This window comes from Taudactylus pleione, unplaced genomic scaffold, assembly GCF_031769625.1.
Source record: "Taudactylus pleione unplaced genomic scaffold, aTauple2 ptg000454l, whole genome shotgun sequence".
Classification (NCBI taxonomy): Eukaryota; Metazoa; Chordata; class Amphibia; order Anura; family Myobatrachidae; genus Taudactylus; species Taudactylus pleione.
The window spans coordinates 294,124-315,700 of record NW_028284856.1 but is presented as its reverse complement, the minus strand read 5'-3'; the positions used below and the strand labels follow the sequence as shown (position 1 = coordinate 315,700).

General features: G+C 42.7%; 1 protein-coding gene across 22 annotated transcripts in view; it reads right to left on the bottom strand.

Annotated features, from left to right (window-relative positions):
• CAMK2D (calcium/calmodulin dependent protein kinase II delta) overlaps positions 1-21,577 on the bottom strand; it is a 286,873-nt gene that overhangs the window by 77,045 nt on the left and 188,251 nt on the right. For 14 of the 22 annotated variants that reach the window (XM_088448303.1, XM_088448282.1, XM_088448294.1 and 11 more), the window contains exon 6: positions 2,355-2,427. In XM_088448303.1, coding sequence (XP_088304429.1) covers positions 2,355-2,427 — 73 coding nt within the window. Of the gene's footprint in view, positions 1-1,645; positions 1,719-2,354; positions 2,428-21,577 lie in introns of all 22 variants that reach the window. The other 8 variants (XM_088448284.1, XM_088448305.1, XM_088448288.1 and 5 more) reach the window with 1 other exon arrangement.

Genomic DNA, 21,577 nt, shown 5'->3' with positions numbered 1-21,577 from the left:
CACTATTTATTATGTTAGGGGTCAATGGACTTAAATCTATTGATCCAGCTCTATATACCCCTTTTACCAAATGCAAGAATAAGCGCTCGCTACCACAGCATGTCAAATATATTTGACAATGTGATATCACTATTGTATAACACCAGTGAGTAAACAGCCTTACTGCAATGAATGAGTTATATTCTGTATTTAGAACAGAGTTTATAAAGTATGACAGTTAGTGGCAATTTTATTTTAAAATTACACAAATGTCTCAAAATAGACAAGCCATGTTGGTTACTTAATTAACACAACATAAAACAAAGGTCAATTATCCTCTATCACATGTCTAAGTGGCATTTTTAATTGTATTAATTTTGGCCTTTTATAGAGATAATCTGAATTAGACAGGAATGAGCAATTTGCAGTCTTACTAATTGACCGGGAGCCCTAAATTGGTGGATTTGCAGAATAATTTTAAATGTCAATTTTAAAACAATGAATGTGACTTTTTGCAAATAATACAGCAGGTCAATCACATTATCCAAAGCCTGAAAAAGCCACCAAGGGGCACCTAAACTCAATGAGCAATTTATTTTTCTTTCCAGGGCTATTGAAGTACAACAGCATTTTTTATACAATACAGTGATTTATTAAAAAATGTTTTGAAAATATAGCCCGAATAAAAAAGTTAAGCTGGGTACACACTAGATGACGTGTATACCCAGCGATGCACAATGCAACCGGACGATATATCAGACAGTACATACTACACGATCTGGTGTACGACCGCCCAGTATGACGTTCCCCCGCCACATCCAGAAGCATGATGTCAGCCCTAGGATCTTCAGATTGGCCTGCTCTGCAGGTCGATCCGAAGATGCGACAAACGACGCATGGAGCGTGCAATAGAGCGTACACATTTGACGATATACCCAGCTTTAGACCTTAATAAACTAATCATAAGTATTGGCTATATACAGGAGGGCAGATAATCATGCTGCTGGATGAAAATGGGTATGCTGAAGTACTTTTAGGGGGAAGTAGGTCCTCATGCTCTATTCTTTCACTATGAAAGTGTTTGGCAAAAGCAGAGATGGTAAAGAAAACAAGTTGGAAATGTAATAGAAGTGATAGTATGAGAGGAATGCACTCTTAAATGGTTGTACAAGAGATGAAAAATTGACATATAGCTTTAACAGCAAACTTGTCAATAATGTTTTAAAAACTTTTTGAATATGCTAAAGCTAATCCTCAAGGCTCAAAGGCACTTTATGAACGCTGCACGCACTACTAAACAAAATGTGCCAAAGAATTATACTTCTTAAATACATCAGAGGATTACTGTGCATAACTAGCTGAGGTGTTACGTTAATTTATAGTAACTGTACAGATATGTAACCTGTTAAAAGCATAATTTTTGCTTAGTAATTAAATTATATTGTAAGGTCCCTTGAAAGCACAGAGGATTAAAAAAGGCTAGAACGTCACACATGGATACCTTAATTAATAGGGATTTAGTTGTATTACCATGAATTCTCTTTACATGAATATTTGCAAAAAAGGCAATGCTTGCTTAAATGTAGGGAAAAAAAAGCTAACGAAAACACTTTACATTCTTTTAAATGAGTCATCCACAACTTCTCTTCCAAAAGGTATCACTTACCTTTAAATCTCGATGGACTACGCCCATCTGATGGCAGTGTAGTACAGCCTCCAGGATCTGCTGAATGCAATGACTGCATGCAAACACCAGGGGGTGTGTGTTAGTTCCAAGCTTACTCCCACTGTCTGTATACCATCAGAAGACTGGGTTAAAATGTACAACAAGCAAACAACTGGCAATGTCCACTATGTTATGGTTTATTGTATTTTATGAAAACCCCCTTGTTGAATAGGAAAAAGTACTGTGCACAATGTACAGTTAACAAAGCCAACTGCAGCTGTGCTGTAAAAACAAACTGATATTTTTTTTTTAAATGTTTTATTCAAATCCCACAAAACAATCTATATTTTACAATTGCCAATGTTAATTTGTTCTAGGAAAATATTTCATATACTTTTCAAAGATAAAGGAACCAGTTGTTTTGCAAGTGTAACCCAAAATCTGAGGACAGAGGTAGGGGTAAAATCTACAGACTGCACAAATCATCATGGCATAACCAAATCTTTATATAACCCATATGGCAGGAAATCCAACATCCCAGACAAGTCTAGCACTGATGCTTTCCAAGCCATGATGTAGCTGTAGTCTGCAGGCACCATGCATGTAACGTTATGAACATTTCCATAAAGGGCGAATAATAGTCAAGTAGACCTTAGCCATTTCCACCCTTACCACACCCTTAAGCAATTTTTAAGCACCAGATACTGACCTTCAGGTCTCTGTGAACTATGCCATTAAGATGACAATGATTTACACTTTCTAGAATCTGCTGTATACAATGACTGTGAAGATACAAGGGTAGAATGGAAGGGAGAACATTTTAAAGGCAAAAATAATTACAGTACAGAATAAACAAACAGAAAAACATACACGTAGACATTTGCATGTATCAACCGGAATTCAACAATGCACACAGACATAAGTGTTATCACTCCTTATGTAAACAGAAAAGGACATGAAAATGTACTTATTATTAGTACATGGAATTAAACATAGAAAGAAACGTTGTTCAAATTCCATGGTAAATAAAAGGGGAGCTGAAAATAATATGTACATTTTCAACAAAGCACTGATTTTTTCCATACAGTAATATGGTTTATCACAGCACAAGTGTTGAACACAGTGGGGTTACGGAAATGTGAATTGTGTGTGAAATGTTAAAAGCATAAAAAAAAGAAAAATGAAATGAACGACTATTTTTGATCTGGGAGGACGGAGAGGCTGGGGGGAAACTACAAACATAAATGTGTGGCTGAGAATTTTGCTATTATTTGGTAATACAATCTCAAGGTAAGTGCTGTTTGGGAGTTTACTACATTAAGTTGTTCAACACAATTAATTATTGATGGGTATGTGCATATGGATGGTTGTTCCATGCGTGTACCTCATTGTTTTCAGTACTGGGCAAGGTTGATGGGGGATGTTCTCAGGCACATTGGGATGAACTGTGAATTCTGCCTTTTCTACAATTAATGGAAAATAAATGGGGAAAAACATTGAAAGCATAGGGCCCGATTCAGTCCCGGACGCTAAGCCGCGGCCGCAAGCTATGGGCGATTGTCGCCCATCTGCGCATGCGTATACATCGCAGTGCGCGTGCGTGAACCAGTCATTGTGATCGGGAATCGTGCGCTCTTAGCACAAAGTCTGAGCGCTACTATGAGTGACAGATAGTGCCGTTTGTGGGGGGTAAGGTGCTTGTGAAAGGGGGAGTGGTGCTGCGAACACAGGCGTGTCTGCGCGTCAAAACGGCGTTTTATGGGTGTCCATAATTAGCATGGAAGCGTCATTGTACATGCCACTTGGTTGTATTTCAGCCTGCAGTGATCACAGTGCTTGCAGTGGGTTAGTGTCTACCTCAAGCGCTGCGAGCAGCTCCGATGGCTCTCGATGGTCTGATTAATCATACACTTCCTGGAGACGACGTGTTTTAAGAAAGAAAAGTGGGCGTCTTTATACCGACGTACGCTCACTCTGGCGTCGCTCTCTAAGTCATAGAGGGCATCCTTACACCAGACAGTGCGATTGCGGAATTTGCATACCCGGCCCCTTTTGGCAGCGAGAGAGCGCAGCTTAGCGTCCGGGTATGAATCGTCCACATAGTTTCCTATATGTTTCTCAACAGGGATTAGTGATACTGATTTGAACTTGAGTTCATCATGCACTCAGTGAACCCAGCAAAGCAAAGACTGATCGTGGTCAGTGGCGTCCCTCCCCGCAGTGTCACCTGGTGCGGGGAGGGATGCTGTGTGCACAGCAAAGAAGGCGTGACCTCGCGTGTAGGGGCGAGGCCACGTGGGAGGGGGCCTGCTTTGAGGCCCGAACCCACTGGTTATTACTGGTGAAGGGGGGTGCCGGAGGTGCGGACTGCCCTGTTTGCAGTGCCAGCTCCCCCACAGTGTCAGGAGTCGAGTGCTGCACTTAATGCTACAGTGCAGCACCCAGCCTCTGTCACTGAGGGGGAGTCTGCACCTTGGTGTCACCCCTCAGCGGATGACACCTGGGTGCAGCCCACATCCCCCTTGTGACGCCACTGATCGTGGTGCTGCTCTGGGGATGATTAAACTTATTGTGACTATACAGTGCTGTCTAGCAAAGGGAAGGACAAGCAGCATTCCAGTTCAAATGCTGAACAGAAAATTTGCATTATATACTATCAGAAAGTGACGCTTTGAGCGTGGTTTGCTAATAGTTCATATAAAACTGGACCATCGCCTACTGTTCCCCGTATAAGGTACTGAAATGTTGATGCTTCTTCCTTTTTATAGACTACTGGATACAGAAGATGGGTTTTTACCCCTGATGTCTAATACAACTGAACATATTGGCTAAAACGGCAATCTTGATATTAAGCTGTGTTGTAATTGTATTTTTGCCATTCCATCATGTAAATAAATTCCAAAATGAAGATTTATAGTTGAGGGACTCTTTGTCTATAATATACAGCCAGGCAAACTAATGAGGTGTTAATTGTGCATAACTAAAAACCCCATCCATCCAGTTTTTATAAGTAATTATTTTTTATACAGAACTAGTAAGTATTTTAATATTCTCCACCATGATGTAAAATAACAAATCAACATGGCACTGAAGCCTAAATAATTAGGACAAGTATGGTCCATATTATTCTTTCCATAGTGGAGGAGAACAAATGTAACACCAAACACTTGTATTAATTCATAGCTCCAATAAATAAAGCTGTAGCTATAAAATCAATTTAGTAATAAACATATCCTCCAGATGTTATCCCAGACACTAGGTCAGCCTCCGGTCCTAGAGTCATTAAGTCCGTATTCTAGGAAAACATATCCAGTCAGTGTAAGGAAACTCAATTTAAAAGTACACTCTCTCAAACTGAAGTGTAAATAGGTAAACGTGTATATTGCACAATCATTTGACCTGAGAATCTTCTTGACATACTATATAAAATATCTTATGACGATAAGTACTGTATATGTATTTATTGAAAAATATACTGTATGTTTAATGCAATAATGTGTAATGTCACTCATGTAGTGAACTGATGAAAGAAATGTGTGATACCAAACAGGGATATGAGAAATAATTTAAATATATATATATATATATATATACACACACACACACACATATATTATACATACATGTATATATAAATACATATATCAGTCTTGTATAGATAACACAAACACACAGTATAAAGAATCATTGTCACATCAATGACGTTTGTAATTCTGATGCACTTAGTAGGCCATGACTGCAGTCACATACTGAGAGACCAGGGAACTGAATGGCTGAGAGAAGAAATGACCACACACAGCTAATGTCACAGCAGTGAGGCTGCAGCAAAAAAGAAAATTAATGAGGAGAATATGAAACTGGCTGTGACTTGATTGGGCACACTGTGTTATTTGGCTGCTGCATGTTATTCTATATAGTTCTAAAAACAATAAGCCATATTTCCAAGGTGCAATACATTATACACTCTAGTCAAATATTAAAAAAATGCACCAACTTTAAAAGAAGACCAGACAAGTAATTTGTGACAAGTAAGCTACACAATGTGCATTCACTGTAACAGGTCCATTGTAAATTAATTCTAATAAACAGTTATAGTGCTGTCCTAGACTTATTAAGTACAGTTTCATATCCAAGAATTTAGCAATCAGTGCATAGGTAATTTGCAAATTAAAATTAATATATTTTCAACTGGATGCTTATGTTACCTATTCTTGCCATCCCTATTTACCACAGCAAAAGATTGATGGGTATTTGAAAGAAGAGTGTTGAATTTCCATTTATTAAAGAAAAACCATCATCAAAATATAGGGATCCAGCCAGGATTCCGGCAAAGAGAATTGCTGGCGCTTAGAATACCGGCGCCGGAATCCCGACATGTCAGAATCCCGGCACCGGAATCCGGACCGCCGGCATCCCGAAGGGAAGTAGCAGCGTTAGTAGAAAAGGTCTGCAAAAATAAAAAGGGATATATAAATTGTATATATACAGTATATATATATATATATATATATATATATATAAAACAGGCTTCTCCTATCCCTACTTATAGTATCATTTACTCCTAACTCACCAATTGGCACTCAACATTTGACTGCCGAGGCCCTGCTGCTTGTGTTATGCAGCTATGTGTATAAACCATGTCCTTGTCCAACATTGTTCTGTATTACTATTAACTGTTTTTCTTGTGTGCTCATTTATGTACTGTGTAAGGTGCTGCGGAACCTTTGGGGCGCCATATAAAAAATGGATAAGATTATTATACATATATATATATAAATATACAGTCAGGTGCATAAATATTGGGACATTAACAGAATTTTCATATTCGGCCTCTATTCACCACCACAATGGCTTTGACATGAAACAAACAAGATGTGCTTTAACTGCAGACTTTCAGATTTCATTTGAGGGTAATTACATCCAAATCAGGTGAACGGTGTAGGAATTACAACGGTTTCTATATGTGCCTCCCACTTTTTAAGGGGCCAAAAGTAATGGGACAAACTAAACAATCCTAAATCTAACTTTCACTTTTTTTTTTTTTAAATCGTTTATTAGTTTTATAGGACTAGATATATAAAACAGTATTACATCTCGATGGACAATAGAATATAGAGGTAAACAATTGGTCTCTAATACGTAACAATTGTGCATATCAAAAAATATAATAGACAACAGAAAGAAAAGATCTTCCATGTTATAATAATTGAAGATAACATCCTCATAAATTGCAATGAAACTGTAATATAATAACCGTGATATAGTAAAAGAAAAAGGTAAAGAGATGAAGCAGAAAAAAAGGGAGAATATGGGGAAGGTTGAAAATATATAAGTATAGACATAAGTATAAATATAAATATAAGCGAGCCGGGGGTTACAAAATAATACCGAAAAAAGAAAAGAGAGAAAAAAAGAAGAAAAAGAAAATAAAAAAAAATAAAAGAATGAGACCGAATCAAAAGTATGAATCATACTTCACGTGAGGCCAGGAAGGGTAACCGCTTGGAGGGAGTACCAGGAGGACCAAATAGAGTGAAACCTCTCCACTGAGTTATTTAAAAGACTGGTAGTGTACTCCATTTTAGATATAAACCAAATCCTATTCAAAAGTTCTTGACGAGTTGGAGTATCAGGGTTTTTCCAGTTACGTGCTATCTGATATTTGGCCGCACATGAGATGTGAACAATCAATTTGTTCGAGTTTTTAGAAACCTGGTCTACTGGAGCACAGAGTAACAGGTTGGCAGGTGATAGAGAGAAAGGCACATTAACTACTGATGATATAAGGGTACGGACCGTGTTCCAGAATGGAGTAATTATTGGACATGTCCACCAAGTATGATAAAATGTGCCAATGTGGCCGCATTGTCTCCAACATAGGTCAGAAGTGTTAGGAAACATTTGATGAAGGCGCTCAGGGACTAGATACCATCTGGTAAAAACTTTATATGAGTTTTCTTTGATAGCTACACTAAGAGAGCATTTGGAGATAGCGAGACGAATTATTTCCCAAGTATCGTCTCCCAGTGGTTGTCCCAGGTCTGCTTCCCATGCGATTTCATGTATAGAAAGTGAGGGGGACTCCAATACCAAAACAGAATGATAGAGAAAGGATATAGTGCCTCTATCAGTGGGTCGGTATATACACAGTTTTTCTATTGGGGATGGTGTACGAGACTGGGGGGTAGAAAGTGTTGACATAGCAAAGTGTCGGAGTTGTAGATATTGGTAGTGAGAGGAGTCAGGGATGTCGTATGTCTGCTGAAACTCACCAAAGTTTTGTGGAGCAAATTGTCCTATAATGTGACGGATGCGTGTGATATCTGCTGCAGACCAGATAGATACCACAGCAGATGAGAGGCCTGGTGTAAATGAAGGATTGTGCCACAGGGGGGTCTGAAGAGAGGGGTACTTGGAAAGAGCAAATTTTTTATTAAGAGTGTCCCATGTAGAGAGTGTTAAAGCTACTGCCGGGGTTGAAAGTACGGACCTAGGTCGGTGTGTACGTGGTAACCAGGGTAAATATGAAATTGATTCCACCCCTACCAGAGCTCCCTCTAGATCTACCCATCGTTTAGTGGAAATAGGGGCATGCCAAGCCACCATTTGGCTCAAACGAGAGGCATTATAATACCGTAGGAGCATCGGTAATCCTAGTCCCCCATTCGATGATCGTCTAGCTAAGACTTCCCTTCTTATTCGAGGTTTTTTATAATTCCAGGCAAAATTACAATATAAAGATTGAAGTTGAGAAAGAACTCTGGTCGGTACTGCGACCGGGAGCGTCTGAAACAAATACAACAACTTAGGTAAAACGTTCATTTTAATAGCGTTTATACGGCCAATCCATGATAAAAAGTAGGTCTTCCACTGTAGTAAGTCATGTTCAATAGACCTAAACAGTGGAGGATAGTTAGCCTGATACAAACGATCATATGTCTTGGTAATATTAACCCCAAGATATGATAAGGAGTCTTTTCTCCAATTGAAGTCAAAATTCAGCTGCAGCAGTTGCCTCAGATCTCCCGGGAGATGAAGAGGAAGAGCTTCCGATTTGCTATTGTTAATTTTGTAGCCTGATAAATCTCCATAAATAGATAGTTCATGAAACAAATTTGGTAATGAGATAAGTGGTTTAGTCAAGGTAAGAAGGATATCGTCCGCAAATAATGAAAGAGTGTATTGAGAAGTCCCAACAGTCACACCAGTAATATCGGGATTTATACGTATCCTTCTAGCAAGTGGCTCTATGATCAGTGCAAAAATAAGAGGCGACAATGGGCACCCTTGCCGTGTTCCATTGGTTATGGTGAATGGGTCTGAAAGCAGTCCCCCAGCTAGAACAGAAGCAGTAGGGTTATAGTATAGGGCTTTAATGGCTTGTAAGAATTTACCTCTAAAACCAAAGGCGGAGAGTGTGTGCATCATAAATGGCCAAGTGACCCTATCAAAGGCTTTCTCCGCGTCCAGGGCAAGCACAAGAGAGGGAAGTTGGTGCGCATTAATATAGTGAATAATATCCACAGTTCGTCTGGTATTGTCAAGTGCTTGCCTGGACGGGACAAAGCCCACCTGATCAGGGTGAATAAGGTCAGGTAATATGGGGTTAAGCCTAGTTGCTAGTATTTTTGCAAAAATTTTTAAGTCGGCGTTAAGTAGTGATATGGGCCGGTAATTAGAAGCAATGAGAGGATCTTTATTTGGTTTGGGGATAACTGTGATGGTAGCTTTAGTAGTAGATGGGTGAAAGGTTTCACCGTCTAAAATTTTATTAAACATCATAGTCAAGTGCGGAACTAAGGAGTCTTGAAATGTTTTATAATAGGATATGGGATAGCCATCAGGGCCAGGTGCCTTTGAAGGCTTTTGGGTTTTAAGAGCAAGGCGTGTTTCTTCCTCGGTAATAGGAAGTCCCAGCCTTTCTGCCATTTGTGCATCAATACTAGGAAGACCACAGGAGTTAATGCTAGGATTCGCATTGGTTGCATCTGCAAGATTATATAATTGATCATAGTATGTCTGAAAGATGCCATTTATGGTAGCTGGGTTATATTGAGGGACGTCATTCCTATCTTGTATGGCCTGTATGGCTGTTCTAGCCTTCCGGGATTTTAATCTATTGGCCAATAATGTGTCTGCTTTATGACTTTTTTCGTAAAAGCGCTGATTGAGCCAGCGGAGAGATTGTTCGGTTTTTTCAGATAAAATGGCATTAAGGTCATTTCTGGCAGATATGAGTTTTTTATAGATATGGGGGGATGGGTTTTGTTTGTGGGAGGTTTCTAATTGTTTGACTTCGTCAGTCAGAAGAGACAGTTTAAGTTTACGCTCCTTATTCCTAAAAGAGGCATAGCTAATAATGTGTCCGCGGATTACGGCTTTGTGGGCCTCCCAAACCAAAGGTGAGCAAGGGGATTCCGCCAAATTAGTAGAGAAATAGTCAGCTAATGCAGATCTGATCCTAGTCTGAAATTGTGGGATCTTCAGGAGGGTTTCATTTAATCGCCAAGATGGTCTGGATGCAGGCGTATCAAGAAGATCATAAGAGGTTGTGAGGATAGAATGGTCCGACCATGAATTAGGTGTTATAGTTGAGTCTAGGAGATGTTTGGAAGCTTGAGTACAACAGAGAAATAAGTCGATCCTAGAATATGTGTGATGGGGGGAGGAGAAGAAGGTATAGTCTCGAGAAGATGGATTGAGTGCCCTCCAGGTGTCAAAGAGCCCTGAGTTCTGAATATGTTTGTTAAGGGATTTAGCGAGCCGATTTACATGAGTACTATTTGAAAAATGTGATTTATCTAGGTCTGGATTAAGAACAGTGTTGAAGTCTCCACCCACTATGAGATATCCCGCTCTACGTTTATTTAAGACCGAAAAAAAGGAGTTAAAAAACGAGATGTGACCCGTGTTGGGAGCATAAACATTAGCTATTGTCACCTCTAAGTGCCCCAGTTTTCCAGTTAGAATAATGAATCTACCGTCCGAGTCTGTGAAAACAGAGTGTTGAGTGAAAGGAAGTTTATTATTAATTAGAATGGCAACACCATTATGTTTGCTTGAGCTTGAAGAATATAACACAGTGGAGAAGTTCTTAGATCGAAGAGTTGGATGGCAGGGAGCGCGGAAATGGGTTTCTTGTAGTAGTACTATTCCGGCTTTAAGGCCACGAACAGTGCGGAAAAGCAATGAGCATTTTTGAGGGGAATTAAGACCCTTAACATTCATAGAAACGACAGTGAAGGGCATCTTGACAGATTCAATGAACCAAATAAAAAGAGAATAAGATAAAAATAAACAGTAAACGTGGAAGATGAGGAAAAAGAAAAGAAAGGAAAGAAGAAAACAGATAAAAAAAAATAAATAAAATTTAAATAATAATAACAAAAAACTCTAAAATCCCGACTCGCTCAAGAGGAGAAGAAAAAGAGATAGAAAAGAAAAAAGAGAAAAAGAAGGAAGAAAAAAGAAAATAGGGAAGGAAAGATCAGGAAAAGGGAAAATATGAATGGAGTCTGAATGCGGAATCCACGAAACCAGCGTAGGTTAACACATACAGAGATTAGGACTAAAGAGTCCAATGAGATAAACAGGACTTTGTCTGCTTAACCTCTGGGAAAGTAGAAAATAGTGTTTATAGTTAAACGAGAAAACTAGTAAGGAAAAATATATAGTTAAGTTATTGTGTATCAAATATATCCAAGATACAGCTTAAAAAACAAAACAAAACACAACAACAGAAAAAGAAGAGAAAAAAAAAGAAAAAAAGAAATACAATTCAGAACTAGATAGAGCAAAATAGGTCTTAAACCCTCTGGGTGTGTGCTAACATTTTAAACATTGCAAGGCCTATAATAGTAGAAAAATACACAATTTAAGAATAAAAATAATGCTAGTTGAAATGAATTTATCAACACAAGACATAGCACAGTACTTGCAATTGGTGATATTGAATAAACCTAATAAGTGAAACATAAAATGGAGATAAGCAAGTAGTGTATTACCTAAGGATAGGTATTAATTTGTATTCCAATTTTATATCCCACTTGTCCGATTACAAACATGCAACAGTGAAATATATAAATTCCTCGAGTAATGTCAACCTTAAACATATATAGAAAAAATATGACAATTATACAATGTCTGTAGTAGTACAATAATATGAATAAAACCTGCGAGGAATAATCAATAACAGGTGGTATTGTATTTTCATTAGTAAAAGTAACAAGGCCCTCGGGGTGGGTAGAAGGACTCTATCAATAAAGAGTGGGTAGAATCAAGGGTTATCTCTAGAGGAGTGGGCAGGGGGACCTGATTCTTCTAAGTGCGTCAGGAGGTCTCTCCCCTCTCTAGGGTCCCGTATAACGATAGTTTTGCCATGAAGATCAACTATAAGCTTGACTGGAAACCCCCATCTGTAACGTATTCCGCGATCGCGTAGGGCCTCTGTCAAATCCCGAAGTTCTCTTCGTTTAATAATCGTCGTGGGAGCTAGGTCCTGATAAAATTGAAGTTTAGTGTTTTTGTAAAGAATATGAGGCTTGCCCCGGGTCGGAGCTAGGACTGCTTCTCTGTCTTTGAAGCTAAGGAATCTCATGATGACATCTCTGGGGGGATCACCATCCCGAGGTTTAGGCCTAAGAGCCCGATGTGCCCGTTCCAATGGCAGTTGACGAGACCCCATGTCAGGGAGAAGAAAGGAAAACAATCTGTGTAAATAGGGTTCTAAAGAGTCCGGTGTAATGGATTCAGGAACATTGCGAATTCGAAGGTTATTTCTTCTCTCTCGATTTTCGAGATCTTCATTTTTCGAGCGGAGATCAGATAGTTCCTGAGCGATATGATCTAGATCTCTATGGGTATCCGTCTGAGTTTTGTGGAGAATGTCCTGACGGGATTCCAGTTTAGTTGTCCTAGAGGCTAGGGAGGAGATATCGGACCTGATAGATGTGACGACTTTGTCGAGTTTAGTCTACAGGGATTCCTTAAAGTCAGTAATCAATGACCGCAGGGCTAGTATGTCTTCCTTAGTGGAAGGGGCAGGAGAGGGAGGGCCGTCCTCGTCTGAGGGTGGTAGTGACGGAGAGGGGGGATTTTGAGATTGAGACATTTTGTCGTTTCTTGAGAAATGTTGAGCAATGTCACCACCCACTGATTTTTTGGTTCTTGCGTTGGTTTTACTCATGGTTGATAGAAAGAATCACCAATGGTATAAGATAAACAAGAAGGTAAGATAAAATATAGGGGCCAGTTAATTGACTCCCAGAGGGCTAAAGGCCAGGTAACTAGGGGGCCATTAAGTAGGCGGTAAAATATCAAAGAAATATAGTTATATGAGGATTGACCGTGGTATCGGAAGGTCAGCCAATATTAGTTTATCAGTAAGATGTGTGATTATGGTTTCTTAAGAATAGAATGATTGCTAAAGCTATACACTTTAATATAGAGAACTATGTCAAGCAACCACTAGAGGGAGCCAAAGCTCAGAAAGTAAAAGTAATTACTTTCAACACTATAAACCATAAAATATTGCAATAAGGGGAATAAAATGCAGATATTGCTTGTTTAATGTGATGATCAGGCCTATCAGATAGGAGTGTTAGGTAATAAGGTTCAAATGGGTTAGCAAGCAGTATTGGTGTAGATACCATACAATGTTATTATGAGGCAGATGAGAGAAAAAAAAATAAAAAAATAAATGCTGAATGAAGCAGTGTCCCAGAGTGCTCACCACTGCCAGCCAGGGAGAGGAGGAGGAACTCAGAAGGCTGTAGAGAGTGTACTCCAAGCAGAGGCCCCTGGGAGTGGACCAGCCGATCACCCAGATGCCGCTGGTAGTAGGGAAGCCACTGGAGCAATGGCCGCCTCAGGAGCAGGAGCCGGAGGTCTCACCTCACCAGGAGAGATGACCGCTGGGCAGCAGGAGCAGGCAACCAGGTAAGGCCAGCGGGAGAGAGCAGCTGTACGTGCACCCGCGGGGCGGAGAAACGTCCTGATTCAGAGACGCCTCCGTCGGCTTGCGGGCCTAAATCGAGTCCCCGGCTTGGGTGGGGCGGGAAGGCCGCAATCCGCGGGGATACCTAGTACCCCCCGATTCCGCGGCACAACCGCCAGACTTGATGTAGGCAAGTTGGGATAGGGAGCTTAGTACAGGTGGGCTGTATTAGCGGCAGATATAGCTTGAAACAAGGGGTTTTTAGCGGGAGCTCCGGTCCAGCACGTCTGCCTCACTTGCTTGTCAAGCCACGCCCCCTAACTTTCACTTTTTAATACTTTGTTGCTAATCCTTTGCAGGCAATTACAGCCTGAAGTCTGGAACGCATAGACATCACCAGACGCTGGGTTTCATCCCTGGTGATGCTCTGCCAGGCCTCTACTGCAAATGTCTTCAGTTCCTGCTTGTTCTTGGGGGATTTTCCCTTCAGTTTTGTCTTCATCAAGTGAAATGCATGCTCAATCGGATTCAGGTCAGGGGATTGACTTGGCCATTGCATAACATTCCACTTTTTAGCCTTAAAAAACACTTTGGTTGCTTTTGCAGTATTCTTTGGGTCATAGTCCATCTGCACTGTGAAGCGCCGTCCAATGAGTTCTGAAGCATTTGACTGAATATGAGCATATAATATTGCCTGAAACACTTCAGAATTCATTCTGCTGCTTTTGTCAGCAGTCACATCATCAATAAATACAAGGGAACCAGTTCCATTGGCAGCCATACATGCTCACGCCATGACACTACCACCACCATGCTTCACTGATGAGGTGGTATGTTTTGGATCATGAACAGTTCCTTTTCTTCTCCATAGTCTTCTCTTCCCATCACTCTGGTACAAGTTGATCTTTGTCTCAACTGTCCATAGGATGTTGTTCCAGAACTGTAATGGCTTTTTTAGATGTTGTTTGGCTTACTCTAATCTGGTCTTCCTGTTTTTGAGGCTCACAAATGGTTTACATCTTGTGGTGAACACTCTATATTCACTCTTGTGAAGTCTTCTCTTGATTGTTGACTTTGACACATATACACCTACCTCCTGGAGAGTGTTCTTGATTTGGCCAACTGTTATGAAGGGGTTTTTCTTCACCAGGAAAATAATTCTTCTGTCATCCACCACAGTTGTTTTCCGTGGTCTTCCGGGTCTTTTGGTGTTGCTGAGCTCTCCGGTGCGTTCTTTCTTTTTAAGAATGTTCCAAACAGTTGATTTGGCCACACCTAATGTTTTTGCTATCTCTCTGATGGGTTTGTTTTGATTTTTCAGCCTAATGATGGCTTGCTTCACTGATAGTGACAGCTCTTTGGATCTCATATTGAGAGTCGACAGCAACTGATTCCAAATGCAAATGTGACACCTAGAATCAACTCCAGACCTTTTACCTGCTTAATTGATAATGAAATAACGAGGGAATAGCACACACCTGTCCATGAAATAGCTTTTGAGTTGATAGTCCCGTTACTTTTGGGAGGCGCATATAGAAACCGTTGTAATTCCTACACCGTTCACCTGATTTGGATGTAATTACCCTCAAATTAAATCTGAAAGTCTGCAGTTAAAGCACATCTTGTTTGAGGCCACAAAAAGAAAATTCTGTCAATGTCCCAATATCTATGCACCTGACTGTGTATATATATATATATATATATATATATATATATATATATAGCAAATTAATAATGCAAAATACACAAAAAAATACAGCAGTAAAGTTGATTCCAAATGATGGAACATGGTAAAAAAAACAATAGGCAATATATTGACACTGCACCCTGTACACCAAATACTAATGCTAAACAGTTCTCAGGTATCAGCATCTGCCAGAGAATACTCAAGTAGATGGAAAATCATATGCCGGCCAATGCACAATGCAAGGTTTATTTAATTCAGTCAGAAGCTCACAGTATTTCATCGTGTGCTGCGTTTTGTAATGCTCATGTTTCATCACACACGTAATGATTGGCACATTGTAAGCCATGGATCATTGTGTTTGCTTTAGCAAAATAAATTTTGCCTTTTTAGAGTATATCCCATATTATTTCTAATCTTTCAAATGACCGTTATGGCGAATGAGCCTACTTATTGTATTCAGTATATGCTGGAGAGATTAAAGTTTATACATATGAAGATCTATTATGGGAGGGAGAGCAACTGAAATGGGTCTCTGTGGGAATAATGCAAAGGGGACAAGTTGTGAAATGCGAGGCAGCAAGTGCATACACTATCACAGGGTTTTAAGAGTCAAGGATTATATAGGAATAAAGGCACCTATACAAGGGGCGATTTGCAAACTATCCAATGTCGTTTGCAATGTCCTTTAAACTCTCCCTGGCAGCTGAAGGGAACGATGTGCAGCAAAAGCTGCACAATGTTCCCCCAATCTAACGGTTACGATAGATTGTGTGCGATATGACAGATGCATAGCACGGTTCTGGGAGATCCGTGCTACATGCATCTGTATGTCAGTGACACAGATGCATAGCACGGATCACTGACACAGAAGCTTGGACAGGATCAGTGAGACCCGTCTGTGCTTTTGTGTTTAAAAAAAAATATGAAAGCCTGTTTAAAAAAAACTGAAAAAAAAAAAAACGGTGTGCACCGCCCCCCCCTCCCCAAAAGTGCAACCAGCCCCGGGCCTTGACCCAGTGCTGGTTGTGCAAAATACGGGGGACAAAAGATGTAGGGGTCCCCCGTATTTAAGCACAACCAGCACTGGGCTCTGATCCGGAACTGGTTCTGGAAATACAGGGGAAAAAAATTAATAGGGTCCACTGTATTTTCCAGAACCAGCACCGGACTTTCTTCTAGCGGGGGGCTAATGCCACAGCCAAGGGCTGAAGCATTAACCCTGACCACTAATTAGGCCAGGCCGTGGATCGCTGGGGTGCACCTCAATAAAGGGGTACCCCTCTCCAGGGCACCCCAGGCCTAGGCTGATAGCCCGGGGCTTTCCCTGCCACCTCTTATTATGTAGTGTAGTGCATTTGAAATGTTGAAAATATTGTCTTTTGTTGTGGAACTGCAGGTCCCAACAAGCCTCCCCCGCATGCTGGTAATTGGGTCCTCCTCTCCAGGGCACCCCAGGCCTAGGCTGATAGCCCGGGGCTATCCCTGCCACCTCTTATTATGTAGTGTAGTGCATTTGAAATGTTGAAAATATTGTCTTTTGTTGTGGAACTGCAGGTCCCAGTAAGCCTCCCCCGCATGCTGGTAATTGGAGAACCACAAGTACCAGCTTGCGGGGCACTACGGGCCCGCTGGTACCTGTGGTTCCACAGCAAAAGCAATATTAAAATAAACACAGGGCACACACATCGTACAAAGTATACCCACTGCTTCTCCCTGACACCTCTCACCCTCTCCCTGTCACCCACTGCCTCTTCTCTCTCCCTGTCACCTCTCACGGTCACCCACTGCTTTTCCCTGTCACTACTGCTTGTCACCTCTACCTATCACTGTCTCCCTGTCACCTCTACCTATCACTCTCTCCCTGTCACTCACTGCTTATCCCCTTCCCTTTCACCCATTGCCCATCAACTATCACTGTCACCATCTCCCCCTGTCACCCACTGCTTCTCCCTGTCACCTCTCACCCTCTCCCTATCACCCACTGCCTCTTCCCTCTCCCTGTCACCTCTCATTGTCACCCACTGCTTCTCCCTCTAACCCACAGCCTGTCACCCCTCCCTATCACCCTGTCCCTGTTACCCACTGCCTCTTCCCACGCCCTGTCACTCACTGCCTGTTATCTCTCCCTGTCACCCACTGCCAGTGGCGCAACTAGGGTATTTGGAGGCCAGGGCAAATGTAAAAATGGAGCCCCCCCCATGTGTGTGCGCGTCAAAAAATGGGCGTGGCCTCTTAAAAATGGGGCGTGTCAACATGATACACCCCTTTATTGTCACTCTGAACATTCCTTTCCATATGCACCTTAACCCCAGTAGTGTCCCTTATACAGTACCCCCAGTATGCAATGTCCCTAGTTGTGGTCCCTCTTATGCAGGCCCATAGTAGTGCCCCTTATACAATACCCCCAGTAGTGGTCCCCCCTTATGCAACCCCCAATTAGTTCCCCTTATACAGTACCCCCAGTATGCAATGCCCCCAGTAGTGGTCCCCCTTATGCAGGCCCCCAGCAGTGATCCCCCCTATCCAGTGCCCCTTATACAGTGGCCCCTGTAGTTTTCCTCCCTATTTGCAGCCCCTCATTAGTTCCCCTTATTCAGTACCCCAGTAGTGGTCTCCCTTATGCAGTGCCCCCCCTATGAAGTGCCCCCAGTAGTGGTCCCCCTTATGCAGTGCTCCTTTATATAGTGCCCCCAGCAGTAGTCACCCCCTTATGCAGTGCCCCCAGTAGTGGTCCCCCTTATGCAGGCCCCCAGCAGTGATCCCCCCTATCCAGTGCCCCTTATACAGTGGCCCCTGTAGTTTTCCTCCCTATTTAGAGCCCCCTAGTAGTAAGCCCTTTATATAGTGCCCCCTGTAGTTTTCCTCCCCCCCTCCCGAAGCAGTGCCCCCAATAGTAGTCCCCCCCCCAGTTGTAGTCCCCAGTAGTGCCCCACCCCCAGTAGTGGTCCCCCCCAGTAATGGTGCCCCCAGTAGTGGTCCCCCCAGTAATGGTCCCTCCCAGTAATGCTCCCCCCCTGTCATGGTGCCCCCAGTAGTGGTCCCCCCAGTAATGGTCCCTCCCAGTAATGCTCCCCCCCTGTCATGGTGCCCCCAGTAGTGGTCCCCCCCCTGTAATGGTGCCTCCCCGAGGTGCAGACACACAACACAAGTAAAAAAAATACACTTACCCGAATCCACGCTCTGGCTCCAGCCACTGCTCCCGGCGCCGCACGTCAGTACTCCCGGGCTGGCGCGCTCTGCATTATGGGAGAGACGTCATGACATCATGACGTCTCTCCCATTACCCACTGTAGGAGCCGGAATGGAGCCGGCTCTTGCAGTGGGAGCTCAGCAGTCAATGAGAGTCTGTCTGACTCTCATTGGCTGCTGGTTAACACACACATCGTTGCCACGCGGCGGTGATGTGTGTGCAGCAGCAGCCAATGAGAGTCTGTCTGACTCTCATTGGCTGCTGGTTAACACACACATCACTGCCGCACTGGCGGCGATGTGTGTGTTACTGCACAGCCTGAGACCGCCCGCCTCCCACCCTCCTGGCGCTATTGGGTAAGCGCTCAGGGGGAGGGTAGGCCTCGGCTGTGCAGCAAAGGACCGGCGCTGGGAAGCCTAGCGCCGGTCCTTTGTAAATGTGTAGCGCTGACCGCATACAATGCGGTCAGCGCTACACTGCCTAACTAGGGCGGGTCGGTACAGTGGCCAGCGCCCCCCCACCCGTGCCGCCGGTCCTACGGCGCCCAGGGGACACGCCCTGCTCGACCCCCCTTAGTTACGCCACTGCCCACTGCTTCTCCCAGTCACCTTCTTGCCTCTCTTTGTCTACCTCTTGCCTCTCCCTGTCACCCTCTACCTCTCTCTGTCACCCACTGCACTTTGAACTTGGAGTAGAGTGGAGGAGGGGGCCCAAAGCATATTTTTGCACCTGGGCCCACCACTCACAAGTTCCGCCACTGCCTGTATGAAAGACTCAGAATAGCACGGAGCTTTTGATTCATGGCCACAACACTCCAACAAGTCAGGGTAGTTCTGTGCGATTAATTTGACACTGTCCAGTTCCTGCCAAGTTCCATCCGACATAGAAGAGGATAGACATACCTGTGGATGCCATCGGCAAGATACCTCGAGGTGCCATCACCTGCTGATCACTGGCCTATTCTTCATTGAGTGTTTGCGGGAAGTTGTCGGCATCACCGCCTAAAAGCCTCACCTTGGGTGTCAGGCGATTGCGGTCCTGAAACTCGGTCCTCAGGACCCAACACAGTTCATGTTTTCCAGATTACCTAGCAGGTGCACAGGTGTAATCATTACTAACTGAAACATTTTAAAAGATCCACAGGTGGAGCTAATTATTTAACTTATGATTCTGTGAGGAGACCTGGAAACCTGTTTGGGGTCCTGATGACAGAGTTTGAGAACCTGTGCTCTATGCTGTCTGGAATCTATACTTGGTGAATGGCACCCTCTGGACTGTGAGTCATTGCTCTTTGCCATCCCGCTGCCCTACCTCACACAGGTTCATTGCCAAGACTAGTGGTGACCTTGTTAATTTCGGATCCACCTGCATACAGTACATGGAAAAAAATCGCACCATAGTGTCCGTTTCCCTATCCCTCTACCAGACCTTCCAACACTCCCTACCTTCTTCCTGCCCTCAGCTGACTTCACGCAATCCTCACTCTCCCTGGACTTCCCTCACTGGATTCTCCTACTCCTTGTCCATATATTTCTCCTCCTGTGACTCCCTACTCTCCCGCAGAATAACTTCAACTTCGGGAGCGACAGCCGTACCACCTTCTGGAACATCAGGTTTCTTTAACCAATTTGTTTTCCTCAGTCCCCTTTGACTCCTATCAACCGCTGAACCCTCATGTTTGTGATGAAAAGGTATTTGTAGAAATCTACTCCTGCTAAAATGGGTAAAACTAAACATACTTCCTCACAATCTCAGTCCAGTGGTCAAGCCCATCCCGCCTTTTCACCCACTCTCTCCCTCCCTGGAGCGTCAGATCACCCTGTGCCTACAACTCTTGTGGCTTCAACAGCCGTTGATGCAGCCAAGGAGGTGTCACTTACTATTATGTCCTTGTTAGAACAGAAGTTTTCTGAACAACAGTCGGTCATTGCCTCTATAGTTTGACGTTTGTTTTAAGTGAGTGACCTGCTTTCAGTAGAATCCAAAGACGTAGTGACACGGAAGATTCCTTAGTTACTGCCCAGAACACTATACTCTCACTATCCAAAGCAGTGCATTACATGGTTGATAAACTAGATACTGTAACCTCAAAAACTGTAACAGGAGAAACAATCTCCGTTTTGTTGGTATTCTAGAATCGGTGATGGGCCCTGACCTGTTCATCTTTCTCCTGGTTGACCTCCCCATCATCCTAGGGGTTACCTCGTCAAGCACTGCTATGCTCCTTGAGAGGGGTCATCGTATTGGCCCAAAGCAAGCAGGCACTAATTAAAAGCCCCATGCTGTGAAGACCGGTGTGCTTAATTTTTGGGACAAAAAGAGGAAGCCTTTCTGCGGGCCTATAATACTCCTTTAACATAAGAAAAGCAAATTCCCAGGTCAAACATTTGGACATGGTAATTTGCTGATCAACACGGGTCCTTTTTCTGTGTGAAAGGGTCAACCGGGTTGAAATACCAGGAATTACGACCTGGGTTGACTCTTTCACACAAAAGAAATGCCCGGGTTGATCCGTAAATTACCAGGTCCAAATGCTTGACCTGGGATTTTGCTTTTCTGTGTAAAGGGGGGCACAAGCTGGGACCAGCAAAGAAACTTGTGCATAAAATGCCATGTAAAAGCTGGGATTTTGTTTTCTTCTGTGTGAAACGGGTATAAGCGAGTGCCTGAGGTCCATGTTAGAGGCCATAAAATTCTAATCCTCCAAGATTTCTCAGCACAAGTCTCTCAAAGGAGACTTGAATTTTCTCCCCTGTGTACTTCTCTATTTCAAACCCATATCCATTTTACACGTATGTATCTTGCATATCATCCACAATGGTCAAATCCACATATTTACTGATTTTCCCTCTGCTAAGGATTTTATCCAATATCACCCTTTATCCTCTACCCTGGACGCTCTCCCAGTCCCAGTAGTTAGAGGTAATTGTACTTTATGCCATATATGTTTTCAATTACCTTGATGTATACAGATGTGTCCTTACACATCTTTGCTGCAGTCGAGCTAAAAAGCCACTCTCTGTGCGACAGGTCCCGTCATAATCTGCTATGGACAGGCATCTTTTTTGCCGAAAAAATGCGTCTAAGGTCACAATGTGATGCAACTAATACGCACCAACA